Consider the following 19,027-nt stretch of genomic DNA (forward strand, 5'->3'; position numbering starts at 1 on the left):
CACCTGTGTGCCCTCTGTTCCCTTTCTGGGCACTCCATGGCTCACTGCTGTCAGTGCTGCTCACCTGCTCCTCACAGCTGTGCCCACTGGGGATGAGGCTGGGCCAGCCCCACTCCCAGTGACCCAAACTGTGCCACAGCACAGCCCCACTCCCAGTGACCCCAAACTGTGTGTGCCAACACACAGCCCCACTCCCAGTCACCCCAAACTGTGCCACAGGACAGCCCCACTCCCAGTCACCCCAAACTGTGTGTGCCTACAGCAATGGACCAGCAGTTCCACCCTCCCAGGCATTTTACCAGGTTACATAAATCCAATACAGGATACAATTGATATAGGGATACACAGCACAAAAACCATTGACGTAAGAGCCTGACAGATATGATTCTATGATTCTATCTGGCAACACCCCAGTGTTACTTATGCAAACATTTCAAAATAATTTTGGTTACTCATACTACATAAATTGCATATTCCTAGCAGGTAAAGGTGTTATTTGCCACACTATCAGGAATTCAAGTTACTTTTGTTGATCAGGAAGAACAGATGCAGAATGGCAGCTGAAGGTGTTTAGGAAAGGTGAAGAAGCCACAGCAGAAGTCGGCAAAGCCTAGGCAGAACATGCTGACAAGACAGAGAGGGCACTGAGAAACTAAATTGGCTATTTTAGATAATCATCATTGAAGATCAGTGTCAGAGACTGTATCTGTCCACACAGCTCCTCCCTCAGTCTGTGTCTGAAGTCACAGGGAAGTGTAATGAAATACATAATTTCAACAGAGTATATAAGCTGTAAAACAATTTTATAATGGCTGTTGCAGCATCCAATTCCAAATGTAATTTATAAATACAGAATTCCTCAGTCTTTTTATTGCTGCTTTCCACTTATCATAAGAAGTTTAGGAAATAAAAGGAAAAATCCCCAACAACAAACCACTAACACTTGGTTTGCCTTGCCTTAATTTTTCTGCAAGACATGGCACCCCTCTGCTGGGCAAGAGCAGATCTAGCAGCAGGGAGGGGTGAACCAAAACTGATGGAACAGTAAAATAAAATCAACCTGTGCAGACTGAAAAGACAAGTAAGGAAAGAGGACTGAGGCAATGTATGGCTGCCCAAATGCCTGAGAAAATCAGGGGCTCAGGTGTGAACCATTAAACAAACAGAATTCAGACTTATTTCTCCAGAAAGTAACATTTTTCATAACATCTTTAAAATTAGTCACCTTGAAGGAACTGTCACCTTGACAAACACCAGTTCTCTAACTCTAAAAGCAACCATTGTGATATTTAGAAAACAGGACACTGAAAGAGTTCCCTAAAGTGAAAGACTTTTGCCCATGAAAAAGCTGAATTATGAGCTATGAAGCCTGTACTGCATCAATCTGGCAATGCATCTGCATTCATAACATTGTTTTCTATGACAATGTATGACACACCTCAAACAAACCTTCAGAATAGTTTATCTTTTTTCCTTTAGCCATTACTTTCATTTTAACATGACACCCATAGGACAAATACAGGACAATTTCAGACATCAGCAGTGATGCAGAGGAAAAAACAAAGTCCTACCCTAACCATGTGTGGTATCAAATCTTTGAGAAATGTCAGTTAAATCTTCCTCTGACCTCTGAAGCATGATAGAGAAGTTCAGCCTTTTTCTCATCAGCCTTGAAACAGGAATATAGTTACCCATTTTGTTTCAGACTTCTTGTTTTGTTGTGCTCTACAAATGACTCAGCTCTGTTCTCTAGGGGTTGCACTACTACTCATTTTTAGACCAAGGAAAGATTGTAAAAAAAGGCTGTTTCAAAGTAGCATTCTATGAAGACGTTTCTAGGAAACAACTCTTTTCTTTGTTAAAATACAAACACAGACAAAAGCTTGAGAATACTTTTTGCCCCTTTTATTAAAAACAGTCATTACAGGTGACATACAATTGGCAAAGATATATATGACCAAATCTCTACTTTTAAGGAAACTATTTACAGAGTATTACAAAGTGACTGCACATGTGCAATGATGGGTTCTGCATTGTTTTTTCATACTGAAAACTTCTGGTTTTCTTTCAGTTGTTCAGGTGATTCTACTTTCAGTTTGTCTGTGTGATCAACAACAACACACTGGCTTCAAAAGACATTTATTTTAGATATCTGTAAGTGCCCAGAGTGAAAAGCTGCACACAGCACCTGCTGTGAGATACCACAGAGAACAGTCTCTTTTATGTCTCTGCCATCCAGATTTGTCCTTTTGTACCACTTTCCACATGGAATGCTGTCACTCCAAGCTCCTCACTTTGTTAACCAATGTTTGCTCCCCTTAAAAATATATTTCTTAAGCCATTTGTTTAGGGACCAGGGAAGAGGACAAATCTTACCCCAGGAAACCATCTAGAACAGAAGGAAGTCTGTAGTGACAGAAGCAGATACAGAACCTCAGTTTTCTTACCAAACCTACAGAAAAACTTAAATTGTACAGCACCTATATTAACAAAGGGAGGGGAAAGAAGTATCTTCCTGTAGCCATTACCCACACTCTAAACAGCACTGCATTAAGTATAAAAGAATATCAGTCGATATACCAAGATGCTTCTTCCTATTTCCACTCTTGTTCTAGGTCAACTGGAAGCTTCTTTTTTCAGTTTTTCTAAAATCTCATCTGGTGTCGCTGATATTGAAATCTTCACCACTTTGTCGCGTGATTTACCCCCCTGGTTTAGACAAACACAGAACAAACCTGTCTTTCAGAGAATCACCCTTTAAGGTAAGAAAACAGTGCTATTTATAAAATGCTGATAAACAAATTAAGCAGTTTGCCCATGATTCAGGAAAAACAAGACTTACATAGATTTGTCTCTACCTTTTCACAAGACATTTGCTTGGTCATCTTATCCTTTAACAGTACTCTTTAAAAGACTTCTATTACTACTCCATTAAACCAACAGCTAAAAATAAAAAGCACTATTTTTCATTGTGCTTATAAACCGTAAATGGAAATGGCTGGAAAGACTGACTTGAAGTTGAATGAATTAATAAAACAAATTACTTATTCAGTGCAATGAATAAAACAAAGAGTTTCTGCTCACCAAAGTCAAGACATGTAAATTTTAATACAGAGAAACTCTTGAGGCCCAGCTACAACCCAAGGGCTTACATACACTCTTGCTTATGTGTGACAGGTAAATGTCAGAATCAAATACAGAAGTTATTAAAAAAAAGTGAAAAGTTATTAATAAAATGAATATTCTCTGCAGAACATAAATTCTGTGAACTCATTTGACATGAAAACAAGAGCATCTTGAAGAACACATGAACTAGAGATTTGCAAAATATTATCATGATAACTTAACTGGTTAAAAGATCTCAGGATCAGCCACAGTTCTTCCTACACAAAGTTTGTTCTCAATGAATCATTCCATTAACTCACCTAAACTTTTTAAAGTGTCTTTCAGACTGAACTTGGAGTAGCTCCCTGTACTCAATGTTTAAGTTTCAAAATCTTGAATTTCAACTGCAGTAGGGCAAAACTGAAAGGAAAAAAGGAAGTACCTTCTCTAAAATAACGTCGCTCTTCTTCACTTCAAGCACCTTAGACAGGTAACGGCACAGCTCTGCATTTGCCTCCCCTTCTGATGGAGGTGCAGCAATAGCTACACCTACTGCCTCAGCCGTCACATCTATAGCAAATAATTGGAGGATTTTATGCTTAAAATATTCAAAACATCACACCACAGTTTGCTAAAAATGAATGTTTATGCTTTCAAAAACATTTAAGTTTAAAACCAAGTAAACATATAGATTAGCAGGTGACGGCATTTTCACATTTCACGAATTCCCTTGATTGTCGGCCAGTAGAACCAAGTATAAACTGATGATACAAGCAGTGAAGCCCTCATGCTGTAGCAGGGTGCAGTCATGAGTTACCTTGATTGATTGATTACATGATTGACTACATGAGCCTTCTCACAACGGGGGCACCGCTCCGAGCTCCCCTCAACTGCAGGTGTTGTCCTGCTTGGCACCACGTAACACGACCCAAATCAGGTTACCCCCGCCCCTGCCCCAAAAGCCGCTTGTTAAATCAGTCTGCTCAGAGAGTTCCCAGTGAATTCCAAAGGGGCCCGGACACTGCCACAGCCCCTGGGTGTCGCGCACACGGGGGATGTGAAAGCAATCCCAATGCATGCAGGCGCAAGCCCAGGGCTGCAGAGGGAGAACACGTTGTGCTAGATCCAACTTTTATGGCTCTAATAAAACCGCACAGACCCTTGAAACAGCGCCTGCACGAAACCACAGAGGCCAACCGGAAGGATTTAGGATCAGGATTTACCCCGTGCTCACCGCGCCGCCCAGCGCCGCGCAGGGGGACGCGATTCTCTGGAGGGCCGAACTGCTCGCTCAGTTCCCGGGGGTTTCCGCGTTCCCTCCCTCGGCCCCTGCTCCTCAGGGCGCAGCGAGGCAGCCCGGGGCCCGGCCCCACACGCACCTGTGACGGCGCTGCAGCGAGCGCCGGGCTTGGCGCGCACCGCCACCCTCACGGCGCCGCCGCCCGCCGCCGCCACCGGCCCCGCGGCGGCGCCCGGCTCCGCGGGGCCCTTGGCGGCCGCTTTTCCCTGCAACAGAGGAACAGACGCGGTCACGGCGGGCACCACCCGCCCCTGCCCCGCTTCCCTCTCCTGGCCCTGCCCGCACCTTCCCGGGCATGGCCCCGCCGCTCCGCACCGGCGCCGCCCGCACCCGCAGGAACCCGGCGAGGCTCGGCATGGCCGGGGCGGCTCTTCCGGCAACCGCGCCGGGCCCGCCCCGAGCGCCTGCGCGCCCCGCACGGCGCGGCCGGGCCGGCGCGGTGCCCGCAGCGGAGCCCCGGCACGGCCGAGCCCCGTGCCCGCAGCGGAGCCCCGGCACGGCCGAGCCCCGTGCCCGCAGCGGAGCCCCGGCACGGCCTCCCCCGTGCCCGCAGCGGTTCCTCCGGCACGGCCTCCCCCGTGCCCGCAGCGATGCCCCGGCACGGCCTCCCCCGTGCCCGCAGCGGCTCCACCGGCACGGCCTCCCCCGTACCCGCAGCGGTGCCCCGGCACGGCCTCCCCCGTGCCCGCAGCGATGCCCCGGCACGGCCTCCCCCGTGCCCGCAGCGGTTCCACTGGCACAGCCTCCCCCGTGCCCGCAGCGGTGCCCCGGCACGGCCGAGCCCCGTGCCCGCAGCGGAGCCCCGGCACGGCCGAGCCCCGTGCCCGCAGCGGTTCCACTGGCACAGCCTCCCCCGTGCCCGCAGCGGCTCCACCGGCACAGCCTCCCCCTGTGCCCGCAGCGGTTCCTCCGGCACGGCCTCCCCCCGTGCCCGCAGCGGAGCCCCGGCACGGCCGAGCCCCGTGCCCGCAGCGGTGCCCCGGCACGGCCGAGCCCGGCCCCCATCCCTGTCCCGGAACAGCGCCGCGTCCAGGCACAGGAGAGCGCTGGCGGAGTGTGCACAGAGCTGGACGTTCGACAGACACTTGTTCTACATGCAGCCTTTGGACACCCCAAACCTGCGTGACCTCCCCTTAAGAAAGGAAATTTTCTTATTTTTTCTCCTGCATTCTCAAATTTTAGTATAACGTGGGGGAGGGTACAGGTCTTTGTACACCAAGCCGTTCTGTTACTACATGGTACATACTGCAAAGCACTGAATACTATATACATACAGCAATAGCATCAAGTTATTGTATGCAATCTGTAAAACTTGTTGCACACCAACAATCCTTAGGTTTATACTATTTTTTTTAGTACTAGAATATCCAATGATAAAATAGCATCATTACAAGTCTCATATTCTCATTTTCACATTATACATTTTTTATAGGCACATATGTATATATACAGTGGCTATTTGCATAACCAGTTCTGTATTCCAAAACAGCCCTTCTGAATTAAGAGAGATTCTGGAAAGATCTGTTTCTTGCTGAATTTGACTTGATATTTATTTCTTCAGTGCAGCTGCAGATATTCTCTGCAGTGCAAAGTCCATTAATTCTCCATGGCTCTTGGAAAAAGTCAAGATGATGGTAATATGAATGCAGCTTTGCTCATGTACTTCAAAAAAATACAGTAGCAATCCATGTCCATAGGGTCAATCCAAGGTCATTTTGGAAAGAAGTGCAAGATGGGACTACAGCAGCAGCTTTACTGTCTTTTAAGGACAGATTGGAGAAAACATACACAAGTTGTTCATAACAAGTAAGGATTTTCCAGTTCAAAAAATGATTTTACTACATGAGAAACAAAGGGATGAAAACACAAAGTAATTAACCACAAGGTACTACTTAAACTTTTCAATACACAGAGTACTTATTCCTTTAACATTTAATTTAGAAGAAAAGCTAAATTACAATCTACCAATAACAATGCAGAAAAAAATAGCTTTTCTGGTACCCCTAAAACAAATCTGTTTTGTTTTTACACATTAAAGTAACTTAATAGAATTTTTTTAACTGCTGCCAATGGTGAGCTGAAGTCCACTGAGACACCAACACATTCCAGATCATCATGTGAAACTAAGTATAAAATATTATTTCTGGTATCTGTCCATCTTCTATTGATGTACCATTGTTGTTACCTGGTGAACTATAAAAGACAAAGCATGTTTTGCTAGCAGTAGGAGATTCGTGGATCACTTTCTTCAAACCTTTTGTTCCATAGTGGGAATCGGGACCCTGAAAAACATCACAAGAGATCAGCAACACAATGGAAGTGGGCAAGATCCTAAAATTACTGATGGTCAAACACAACTGACTTGGGCTATTTTAGTAGTATAAAATTTCTGTACCCACATCATATAAATTAAATACAAAATCACAGGCAACAGAAGCCAGGGCCCTATGTCTAAATAACAAAAATATATTTCTCAGACAGCAGACTTAAACCAGTTGATTTTATCCAACTAGTAATGAATACTTTCTAGTATTTCTTCTTATCACACAGGTTGCCTGTATTTTTACTTAGTTCCCTGCCTCAGCTGTTTTTAATGTACAGTATTTTTTCCAACACACTGAACTCTGATTTCTGTATAGGAAATTATACTTAGAAGAATATTAAATTTTTTTGAGAAATAAATTTGTCCACAACACTAAGAGAAGACTTTCTGAGAAAAAGTAATTATTACCTACTATTTCAGCAGCAGTATATAGAAAGAAGTGAAAAAAAAGCTGTTTTCTTGAATTGGTCAGAATATCCTTGATAAAAGAAATCAAACTTTTTTGTTTTGAAAGAGAACTGCCAGATTATGTTTTCTAGATAGGGCTTTTTTTTCCCCTCACAGAACCAATGACTTCCATTAGAACTATTCTAACTCCTACATCAAGCAAAAAAGTGGGAAGGCACAAAGGATCCAGTTATGAATTCCATGCTGTGGCCCAGAAGAGATGTAACAGTCTTACAAATTACAGTAGAGTTCTAACTACGTCCTTATTTAGCCCTAAAGTTAAAATAAATTCAAGATCTAGAAGACATTTTCCCATCAGAACACTGATAAAAGAGTAACTCTTGCATCAAAGTAACACTTTTTTCTGTCCAGTTAGACATTCTTACTTTCAAGGTTGCACAAGCTGTGTAGCAAACCGTGGGCAGAATCTCTATGGGCTCCTTGAACATAACTCTGAAGGTACTGGCTGTTCCGTCACAGCTAAATCCAGTGTCGTTCTGTCCCAGCGTCTGGTTCTTCTCATAATCAATTATCTGGACACAAGCATGAACAGTGTAGTTTTATGTTCACAGGCATGAGAAAGGCTCTGATTGTATGCACATGAGAAGGTTACAAGCAAACACTTGCCTACCCCACCCAGCCTCACTGCAAGGACAGTGCAATCTCAGCTGGAAAGGAGCTGTGATTTCCTGATACCGCTGGAGCTGATGCAGCAGCTGGAATGATGGCTCGTGAGTTTTACACGGGCTCTGGGCACTGCTCCAGCCAGGTTAAAGTCTGTCCTTGGAGGGGGAGAACAGCTCTCACACCTTCAGCTTCTGACCTTCATATACAACAGCTAATCCTGTGCTTAATTTGCTGATCTCTGCACACCTTCACAGCCCACATGAGGAAATCTCATTTGCTGCCTGTCATTACTTTAGAAAACAAGTTTTTACAGATAATGTAGGTAGTCAATGACACCTTCCTAATAGAAAACAAAAACTTGTGCTGTTACGTTTTATACAATTTCTAATTTTGATTCAGTATAAAAATTCTACTATTGCCTTCAATTTCAGTGGCGAGTAAGAATCACTAACTTAAACATAGCAGATACCTTCCCATTCTGGATTGCAATCCTGATCCATGCTGCCCAATACCTCTTGCAAAAGTTGGGTATCAGAGCTTTAGAGCAGAGCACTTCTTGTGATTACTGCACTAAGAATCCTATCAGTTTTAACAATTTCTTTTTAACTTGCCATATAACTTTCAGTATTACCCATGCATGAGATTAAGCTTTATTCTAGGCAAAGCATACTCTAGTTTTTTCCCCAGCCACGATCAACAGAAATTTGAACAATTATAATGCTAAAGACTTAAGCCCTTTTCACATAACAGATGTATTTGCAGTATACATTATCACTATTTTATGGCAATTTTTAAATAGTTTAACTCTCTGAAGCTCTGCTAGTACTGATGCAGAGCTAAGAAGAAAGCCAGAGGCACCAGACTTAAATAACTGTCTGAAAAGATTGCCACAAAAAAGTTTCAGATTCGTCACTTATTAGGGATACTTCCAGGGTAAAGAGAACCTATATAAGAACCACAAAGGTTTATTTAGCCTTTCAGTTTCAATTGGGAGGATCTTTTTCAAGTGACTATTCCAATCATTCCCATTTAATATGCATTGGTTTGCATTGAAAATAATAGAAATTCTTTTCAGATTAAATAAATCCAGCAAACATCCTGAGGGAATACACCGAATGCTTTCATCTGCTAACAAGAATTCAGCTGAGAGATTCAAAAAAGGGTTTATGTGAAGTAAAAATTCCCAGGTATGTTTAGTATAGCTGCTAGGCTCCTGAGATCAACTCCTTTGTTCTAAAGGTCCTGCCTAGTGCCCTATGCTACTATTTACATGGATGTGTGGTTTGACAAACTGAAGATACTTCAAATAGAGAAATTTGCAAGTGAGCTTTTTAAAGTGAGGAATGTAGAAAAACTCAATTCCTTCAAAATGTCCATGTACATTCTGTTTGGAACATCATTAAGAAGAAAGGCATGGCATTTTTTCCTTAGGAGACAGACACAAAATCCCTATACTTAAGTACAGAGTACTCAAATAATAATAATCATCAAATAGGAAGTAGAAGGCAATTTGTCATTTAAACAGAATGTTCATTAATGAACTGAAACAAGAATTCCAGCACATGCTGGAATCTAGAACGAAGTCACAGACTATTTATTTCACAAAATTTCTCATGCACCTAATAAATCAATGTGATATGATAGTACCATAAACAAAACTAATCTCTACAAGAAAAAGAATTCAAATAGACTGAAATTCCACACTCAAAAAGGAAAGAAAATATATAGTGCTGGATCAGTACTACTAGAAGACAATCCTGACCACAATATGCTAAGGGATCTAACAGCAAGAGCAGGAAATACAATTTTAGTGCTGTCTTCAATTGCCTGATGGGAACAGGCAAGGGTCACATCAGGACATGAATAGGGGGACATTTTTAGATACTATCACTGGCCACTTCATGAGCCTGCTAACCAATTGCTCAGCAGGAAGAAACGCAAACCTTGATTTGGTACTGAGTGATGAGCAGGATCAGATTCAAAATTTCATAATGGAAACACTATGTAACAGTGTCCATAATATACTGAGAGTCAACACTCCCACATGAGCAACAAAAGCAAATCCCCTAAAGCTGTGCTAAATTTCAAAAAGAGAAAAATGAGGAATCTTGTTCAAAAGAAACTAAAAGGAGCAATTACAGAAAACAAATATTTATAAGAAGCATGCAGGCTACTGAAGGACATAACATACCCAAGTACAATATCAGTACATATTTTCTATTAGGAAACGCTTGAGAAAAGAGGAAAAAAGCTGGATGTTGGGAAACACCTACACTGAAAATGATTGAAGGACGGGAGAATACAGGAGAAAGGGAGCAGAGTTCCATAGCGTTCTTCTTTTGCCCAGTCACCCACTTATACCCACTTGTGACAAAACACACCTTGAGATTCCTGGCCTAGCAATTGCTCCCTCCCAAATACAGACCAAACCTTTTGCATGTGCTACAAATGGAGCTTCCTTTTCCAAGTTCTTACAAGTGGACAAGCCTATTTAAACATAATATACTGTACCTGTATATTAACTTGATAGTCTGTGGGTCCATGGATAGATCCATACAATCCAAATCCCACTATGGAAATTCTTCTGTTAACTGTGAACCTGGTAAGACACAAGAAAGCAATTCAAACAACTGTGGTGAGTGTGTTACCATATTTTAAGCAGGAAAAAGACTCCAACTGAAAAGTAGGGAAGTAAACCGAGAACGGCATTGCATTTTTTTTAAATAGTATTTTTTATTTAGATTTCAATACTAAGAAAAATGCTTTACCAGGTTCATAGGTTAAAGCTTTGCTAATTCCTCAAGATATTCAGTATTAATAAACAAAACATAACCAAATTCTTTTCACTATATCCAAAATAAAAACAGATCAAGACTCAGTATTTCAAAAAGAAATATACAGATAACACTCAATCATTCTAGAATGCACCCAATCCTCCTTAACCTCATTCTTGTTTTTATTTCGTATGTGTAACAGCTAAAATAAAAAAAGGAAAAGATCAAATGTGTGCAACAGAGCCAGCATGTCTGCTACTGTATCTTATACTGAAAAGTCAAAGTTGAATGATTTATTCCCTTTCTCCCCACACATTTCTGACTCTCCTTCAAACAGTTTCTCAAGTCCTACCTGATCCGGTCGCTTGTTCCGCTGTAGCCCCAGCGGCTCTCCACCTGCTGGAACCTGTTAATGCTGCATTCCTTTCCTCTAAGGCAACACCTTGGTCGGTCAATATAATCTACTTTAGGTTTAGGATTGACAGTAAAGTGCAGAAAGAGATTTACTACTTCCCGATCTGACAAGATTCCAGATTGAGCAGGGCCTGTGAAAACATAAAACTTCTAAAATTATTTGAAGGATTACTCCAGCTGTTGTATTTAAACCACATATATTCACAAACTGATATTTTCCAGTGGCCAGAGCCATAATCTCCAAATGTTTTGCTTTCATTTGTGCATCACAACTGTTATTAGTACAATATTAACAGAATTGAGTTAAAGACAGTTAAACAGCACTGAGAGATGGTCTCAGACAAAGAACTCCAAAACTCACCTGCTGCAAACTCTTCGATAGTCATTAATGGGAAACGGATTAAGGAAAGAGCTCTTCCAAGGACTTTCTGTTTGTTCCCGAATGTCACAGGCAGTTGTTGTCTTTGACATTCTGCTTCTGCCCAGCGAACCACAGCTCCAAAGAGCCTACTTTCTCGAATACTGAGAGTGTCCCTTTCTAGAACTGCACATAATGTGTCTAAAGAAAAAAATGTTAGCAGCTTTACATCAGTTTTCATCCAAGCCAGCAACAGTGCTACATTATGTAAGCTTAAAATACTAATTACACACTAAGAATATTCATAACAAGACTATTAGCTTTGTCTTATTATTATGTGTGTATATGTATTACACATAATTTATCTTGCATAAAAAGTAATCTTGCAATAATACATAGATTTTAAACTAAAAGTTAATTTTCCTGCTATGAAAACAGGATATGAGTTTTCTTCTTGATTTCTAGGAGTGTAACTAATCTCTGCAGTGATAACAAATATCCTGAAATTCCATTGTTAGGGCAAGATGAAAACTGAAAGTGACCAAACAGTGAATGCACACTACTAAAAATCCAGGTTACTCATGATGACACTAAAAAACCAAGTTACTCATAATGACAGTGTCATTTTCTCATCTGGGCAGCCACCTGCCCAACTGCATCAACTATAGCCACAAGCAGAGTGGTACACAAAAACCAGTTTAAAGATACATGAAAGTCATTTTAAGTATTGACATATTTGCTATCCACAAAGCAACTTGAAGGTGAAACACAAGATCTGAGGCAAGGTACATGTTTAAAAAGCAACTGATGCTGTATTTATTACTCCCTCTGGCCTTCTTTGAATAACAGGTATGCACAAATTATCACCGAATGCAAGTCAAAAAATAAAAGGGTTTCTATATTATGAATCTTCTGCCTCTGGGAATTTTTATCTGCCTTGAATTTAAGTAAGGGATGTTTGCAGTTATAGAAAACAGCATATTGGAAAGTCAAAACAGATTGAGACTTACCAAGACTAAAGATCCCTCAGTCTGAGTACAAATCCTACTGAACGTGAGTTAACAATGGCTTTCAAATTTCTTTATGCAGTGAACACCTTCCTTCAGCCTGAATTTTTCCCACAATCTAGCTGAACTGGAGTAAAACCTTAGATACATACAGTAGCAATGAAATTGAGTAAGTAAATTTACAACTGCTAGCTTTTGATAGAAGATTAAACAGAGAAACTAGCAGTTCATGTATTCATTTTTAAAAGCAGATTTCATTAATTGTATCTGTACAACTTTGAACAGATATGTTCATGTGGCAACAGAACAGCATGATTCCTGTTGCACATGAAAAGCAGATATGGATGCCTCAGGCATGAGGCACAACCCTCAGCAAGTGAAAGCTTTGACTTCAATGAAGTGTGGTGTCACCACAGTGGGAGCCCTGGGACACAGGGCAGTGCAAGCCAGCTCAGGAGTGAAGCTCAAAGGAAAGCACTGCAGGGGTGGATGGCCAAGAAGGAAGAAGTGCTTGGGACTCTGCACACTCAGACAGGGGAAGGAACTATCCTGGGGCACTGTCATTTCATGCTTAGGACACACAGAGTGCCTTACCTATGTCGATATCTGTAAAGCCTTCTGCACTTATGGCATCCATAGTGCTTTTGTCTATTGTGTCCAGACAAAGACTAGCAAGCTGAGGTTCATCAAACAAACGGGCCTGGAAAGATAAAGAAATACACCTTTAGCATAAAACTGACAAACTCCTGATCTTAAAAAGCATGCATTTTACCTCCAGTATAGACATAAATTGAACTAAGTACGCTTTGTGTTTATACCTTAAAGAGCACTTAAAATCTCAAAGGTGTACATAATTAAGGAGAATTAGTAATTTCCCTCCAACTGAGAATTCTTCTAGTAAATCAAAACTAAGCTTAAATTTACCTACTTGAGTAAGCAGCATAAAGGCATTATCTGCTCGGAGATGCTTTGTTAGGAAATCCACACAATGTGCTTCCAGGGCAGGGACTGCATACTTTTTAGCAGTGTATAAAGTAGTCATGACTGTTTCTGGACCAATTTGAACTTCATCTGAATAAAGAAACCTATAAATCAATACACAAATACAGATCATAAAAACATATCTTTAGAGGGGCAGCCAAACACAACAGTCTCTTTGCATTTAGAAAACAGGCCAAAGACTTGCACTGTAAACCGTGCAACAGCTGACCTCATAGCATCTTTATAAATAAAGAAGGTAACTTAAAAGGTTCAGGAAAGACTATTATGTTAGCCTAATGGCATACATTTGTTTTAAATATGTATTACTCCCTAGACTGATCTGGCTGTACTAGTTATACATAGCTCACCAACTGTAAACAACAGCTGAGCTGCAGAATTACTTAACCTACAAATGCATGCTCTCAGTTCATCAGGAAAACATCAATGCACAATCCTCTATGGCTGTACTCCTGCAATTCATTTACTGACACCGCACGCTGGCTTCCCCTCCATGAGGGAATAGTGTTAAGGACTTAGATTGTGAGAACATCTTATGCCAAAGTTACCCCTCTGTAGTATTCAGAGAGGAAAGAGTTTACATTCTAGCACGTGACCTTGACTTTTCTACTCCTGCCACACTCTGGCTTGTCCTCACTGCCTGAAGCAAGAGGACTGGTTGAGATTTTAGCATAAACTATGAACCAGAATACCACCACCAATACCAGAAGAAAAAAAAACAACTGTTTCCAGAGCAGTTGTTGCCTTTTTAAAAATAGATTTTCTTAGAGGTGACATTTAAGATAATTTTAGCAAAATTTCATCAGCCTTTCAGATAACAATCAAGAATAGTCTGTGATTTACAAAAATACATTTGTCCCCAAAATACATGGATAATTAAATAGAATAAACCAGGGCATACTAGCAAATGCAAGAATTCTACAATGAAATCCAAGTCTTTCCTTTATATTTCTTAATATTTGTTGTTCAGAACATCCTGGAAATGGATGACACACAGAGACAGAAGGTGTGTTTAGAAGGGTTTTTAAATGTAGCAATCAGCAGTTTGTATCTAACAAGAGAAACTTGTGAAAACAACAGACTAGTTAAACTTCCTTGCAACATAGAGAAATTGATGTAATATCAACTCAGAATTAAAGTTTCAACAGAAGTTCTTCAGTGTTTATATTTCTTATATACCAAGAAAACTCTAATTCTCAGTAGTTGCTGGCACACAAACATTAAATTTGCTGCTAAATTTTCCATTAAAACACTCCAGTCTACTCAAGCAGCCAGCTTGCACATCACTTTGGAGATGTGAATGATGCTGTAGATTAATTTTTTTAAACTGGATTTAAACTGAACAATGTAAGAAGAATTAATTTAATTAAAGGGTTTTTTTTAACTAGAAGTTTCATACAGTTCAATTAGAACTGATTTATGGAAGCTATGAACTATTATTACCCGTTGATGAAAACGACTGGGCTGACTTGTTTGTCACAATTGCTGACAAATTTACTTTTAAGAAACAAATATTTCACAGGCACACTTTTACATACTAAATTGACAAGCTCTTCATTAAAGCACTAGAACAGTGCATTTTGGTTCTAAGATCTAAAATAATCAGTTTAGAATGCCATAACTTTTGTTGTGTGACTTTATAGGAGTTTAGAGTCTAAATCACATAAAAGTTGATTAACAGGCTTTAAAAATAGCAATACTGCCATGCAAAGTACAGTATGCATTTTACCTAACAAAAAAAAACCCAAATCCCAAATTGGTTTTGGAACATGATTTTGGTTTTATTCCTTAAGTGAATCCAATGTGAAGCCAATAAAGTGGCATACCAGAGGGGCTCATCTGGCTTGTTTCACTTTCTGCTATACCTTCCAAAGAAACAGGGTGCAGTCCTAGGTGTGGCTTCCCTCTATAAATCCCCTGCTCACATGTGCCAAGAGCTGTGCTGTGTTACCTCTCCCCTCTGTGGCACGCCTGAACTAGCACAGCTTTATGCTTGCACCACTGCTCCTCCTCCACTTATCTCAGTGGCACTGCTGATCACTGCTCCTTCCCTCCTCTCCTTCCTTTGAGACAGAAACAACCTCATTTTACTGGCATCCAGGATGAGGGAATGGGAAGCTGGGGGGTGTATGTGCATAGTGGAAGAACACTTTCAGTGCCCAGAACAATTTTTCCAATTGACCAGTCAATCATTCACTCAATATAAGCCTCTCATACATTTTATGCTATTTTTCTTTACTCTCAGGTTAGCACTTCCTTCTCCCCTTGTGGGAGCATCCTCTCAATAGCTGGAATGTTTCACCATTATAAAAGCACACAGGAATCTTTTTTCAAGTTAGCCATGATTAGCCCTTTATTTACTGCTTGCCAAAATTCTCTGAAAAGATTTTTGGAAGACAGACTCTTAACTTGTGCCATATCATCACTTTCATTTATTCTGTGATCAAAGGACAAGTTAGCTTATTGTAAAATATGAATGAAAATTTAAAAAAAAAAAATCTTAGTAAAACCAGCAAAAAGAAACTGTAAAGCAGAAACCTACTGAGACAACATGAATTTTCTTGATCATTGCTATTCAATTTGTAGTTAAAAACACACACACAAAAGTTGTTTCATTGGGAAACAGATTTTTGTGACTTTGTGACTTTGATATTATTTCAGGTCTTAAGGATTTATCTGTCAAACTATTTTTGCATTAAAAAGTCTTTTCCTTTAATTTACAAGTAGCATTTGCCAGTAGATCCTTATGAAACAAATAAACTACGACATGACTCAACAAACCACATGAGTAAATAAAATGGCAATGAGCTAAGGAACATTAAATAATTAGTAAATTATGCTTAGAAAGTTTTTCATTACTCAAACATTTCCTTTACTTGATGTTCATTTGCTATGTGTATTCAAACATCCTGACTGAACTTCTAGGCAATATACCTCACATTGGTGTTTTCAAGCATTAAGGAAATGTCCTGTGAAAGGTAACTATCATTATCTGAGTGATTTACTAATGATAGATAAAAGAGGCCAATGGTGCAAGGTATCATTCCTGTCTCTTTCAGTCAACACCAGGAAAAGACCCCATGTTGTTTCCATCATGGAAAAAGCCCAGTACTGGCATGTATTAGAGAAGGTCTCCCTAGAGATGTTTTTAACAAGGTACTGCAATGCATATTTATTTCAATATAAGCTCAAAGAAATACACATAGCATGCAAGAATGTCCTGAAGAGCCGGCAGAGACAGCAAACCTGAGCTGTTTCAGCAGTCACCAGTATGCTGATATTCAGACAAGGCACAAGCACAGTCAGTGCACTGACGCAAGTCCCCTGGCCATTACACACTGGCAGCCCTACAACACAGGATGCTTTTGTTTGCTTTTAACAACATCTCTTCATTCATTCCTCAGTGCTCAAACACCATCCTTCTTATCTTTACTTAGAAATCTCTGCTTCTGTGTTTCCATTTTTATCCAGACAAACTTGTATTATTACACCCACTTTTCCCTGCCCAGCGTTTTTCGCGCATATACAGACACAAACGTACAGATGTGCACTGTCATTTACTTTCAACCTTCAGAGCCAATTTGCTTAAAAGACACTTCCCACTACCTCTTGCTCCTCTGCACAAAACATCCACAAAGAACAGTTCATTTGCTAACAGCAACAGCAAGACATTGCTGCTCACGGGGGTTTTGTGCACATCACTTACTTTACCTCCTTTGCCTGTGATTACCTAAGGACCAGGTGACTTCTAATTGTTCCTGTCTCTTGGGCCTCAGGAAAAGGAGAAAGTTGCCAAGACTTTGGAGTTTTTCCTATTACAAAGAACTTTGAGACACTACATATTTATTTCCAGGCAATAATATCACTTGTTTCCCAAATGTTCATTAGAGAGAACTGTTTTATATATTTTATAGTTTATATTTTTTGCCTAGCAGAGTGGTTTCTTTGATAAAAACCTTAAGTTTATGCAGGTTAGTTGTATTACCACACCACAGCCCAAGGTACAAATAAACTATTAGCAATTGCTTCTATAAATAACATAAATTTTACTTGCCACTACACTGAGTACAGAGAAATAAATGATAGGTAAAATCATCAGTTTTGTGAGCACGCAAAATAGCAGATCCTACTCTGCCCAAATTAGAAATCACTAACACACTTTATATCCTTCCTTTATATCCTTTATATCATTGCGCTTCCAGTCTCACACTCAGACGGCCTGGAAGTGAAAATCAGCTGGTTACTGCCTTCTGCTGCATGTTCCTCCTCTGCCCAAGTACGATTACAATGGGTGTTATTATGGCAAAGAGATGCAACAACTTATTGTCATCGCTGAGAAAGAAAAGTGAACAGGAAGATGACTAAGACTTCAAAGTATCAAATGTCGTGGTAAGTATCAAATGAAACGAAAAGCTTGGTACAAACAGCCTCTGCCCCTTCTTAGTCACTATCAGAAAATGCCTGGATAGTTGCATCATCAAGGGGACCCAGTAATTCCCATCATTTCACTTTAACAAACCAAAACCCTTGAATCCAAGAGCCCAACCACACACCCACCGAGCGCTTCCCTAAAGGGACAGTCAGCTGCCAGGGAATTAGAGCACTTCTCTTGGGAATAGAGTGCAGGGTAAAGAGCGAGAGGGACCAAACCACGTTGGAAGCGCGCTGTGACCTTGCGCGCAGCCCCCAAGGCACTCCCGCGCCTTCCCTGCAGCTCCCTCCAGGGACGGGCAGTAGGGACAGGCCGGGCTCTGTGGGGACAGGACCGGGAGGGGCCGCGGAGCGAGGCCCAGGCAGCGGCGGCCAAGCGGGGCCGCGGCGCGGAGCCCCCTCCGAGCGCGGCCGCCCCCGCCCGCGCTGACCTGAGGAGCGCCAGGAAGGCGGCGGGCTCCACGTCGGGCAGCTCGATCTCGGCCGAGGTGGTGGCCATGCCGCCGTTGAACATCGCGTCGAACACGGCGCTGCCGGCCGCCAGCACGAACCGGTGGGCGGGGATGCGCTGCTGCCCGGGCCCGGGGGGCGCCGCCCCGCCGCCGCCGCCGCCGCGGGCGCTGCCCTTGCCCACCACGAAGTGCACGTCGCTGAGGAGCTCGTTGGAGAAGAGGAAGGCGAAGCGCTCCCGCAGCGAGCCCTTGGTGGCCTGCCAGTTGTACAGCGGCTCCCGCTGCAACACCGCGCCGGCCTCGGCGGCGGCGACGCCCGCGGCGGTGGCGGGCGGCGTCTCCGCGGGCGCCCCCGGGCCGCCCCCCGCCGCCGCCATCGCCCTCGGGGCCGCGCCGGGCCGGGCCGCGCCGGGCGCTCCTCAGCCCCGCCCCGGCGCCAGCGCGGGCCCGCCCCGCGCCGCGCACGCGCCGCTGCCCGCGCAGGCCCCGCCGCAGCCGCCGCCCGGCCCGGCCTGGGAGGTGCCCGGGACCTGCCCCGGGATGTACTCCGGGACCTGCCCCGGGATGTATCCCCGGGATGTGCCCCGGGACCTGCCCCGGGATGTACCCCCGGGATGTGCCCCGGGACCTGCCCCGGGATGTACCCCCGGGATGTACCCCCGGGACGTGCCCCCGGGATGTACCCCCGGGACGTGCCCCGGGATGTACTCCGGGACCTGCCCCGGGATGTGCCCCGGGATGTACCCCCGGGATGTACCCCCGGGACGTGCCCCGGGATGTACTCCGGGAC

The 19,027-nt window shown here is 42.7% G+C and overlaps 2 protein-coding genes across 2 annotated transcripts; both read right to left on the bottom strand.

Annotated features, from left to right (window-relative positions):
* Positions 1–1,890: 1,890 nt before the first annotated feature.
* On the bottom strand, positions 1,891–4,789 carry C10H15orf40 (chromosome 10 C15orf40 homolog). The gene is made up of 4 exons (XM_021537379.3): positions 4,691–4,789; positions 4,485–4,611; positions 3,548–3,675; positions 1,891–2,709 (listed from the first exon to the last, which is right to left on the bottom strand). The coding sequence occupies exons 1-4, from the start codon at positions 4,760–4,762 to the stop codon at positions 2,617–2,619; spliced, it is 420 nt and encodes a 139-aa protein (XP_021393054.1). The 5' UTR covers positions 4,763–4,789; the 3' UTR covers positions 1,891–2,616.
* Positions 4,790–5,737: 948 nt separating this feature from the next.
* BTBD1 (BTB domain containing 1) lies at positions 5,738–18,629 on the bottom strand. Its single transcript, XM_021537556.3, has 8 exons — positions 18,217–18,629; positions 13,284–13,440; positions 12,950–13,055; positions 11,352–11,549; positions 10,929–11,121; positions 10,314–10,401; positions 7,562–7,708; positions 5,738–6,687 (listed from the first exon to the last, which is right to left on the bottom strand). The coding sequence occupies exons 1-8, from the start codon at positions 18,612–18,614 to the stop codon at positions 6,529–6,531; spliced, it is 1,446 nt and encodes a 481-aa protein (XP_021393231.1). The 5' UTR covers positions 18,615–18,629; the 3' UTR covers positions 5,738–6,528.
* Between the last annotated feature and the right edge of the window lie 398 nt (positions 18,630–19,027).

The sequence above is a fragment of the Lonchura striata genome, chromosome 10 (genome assembly GCF_050655825.1).
Source record: "Lonchura striata isolate lonStrDom1 chromosome 10, ASM5065582v1, whole genome shotgun sequence".
Taxonomy (NCBI): domain Eukaryota; kingdom Metazoa; phylum Chordata; class Aves; order Passeriformes; family Estrildidae; genus Lonchura; species Lonchura striata.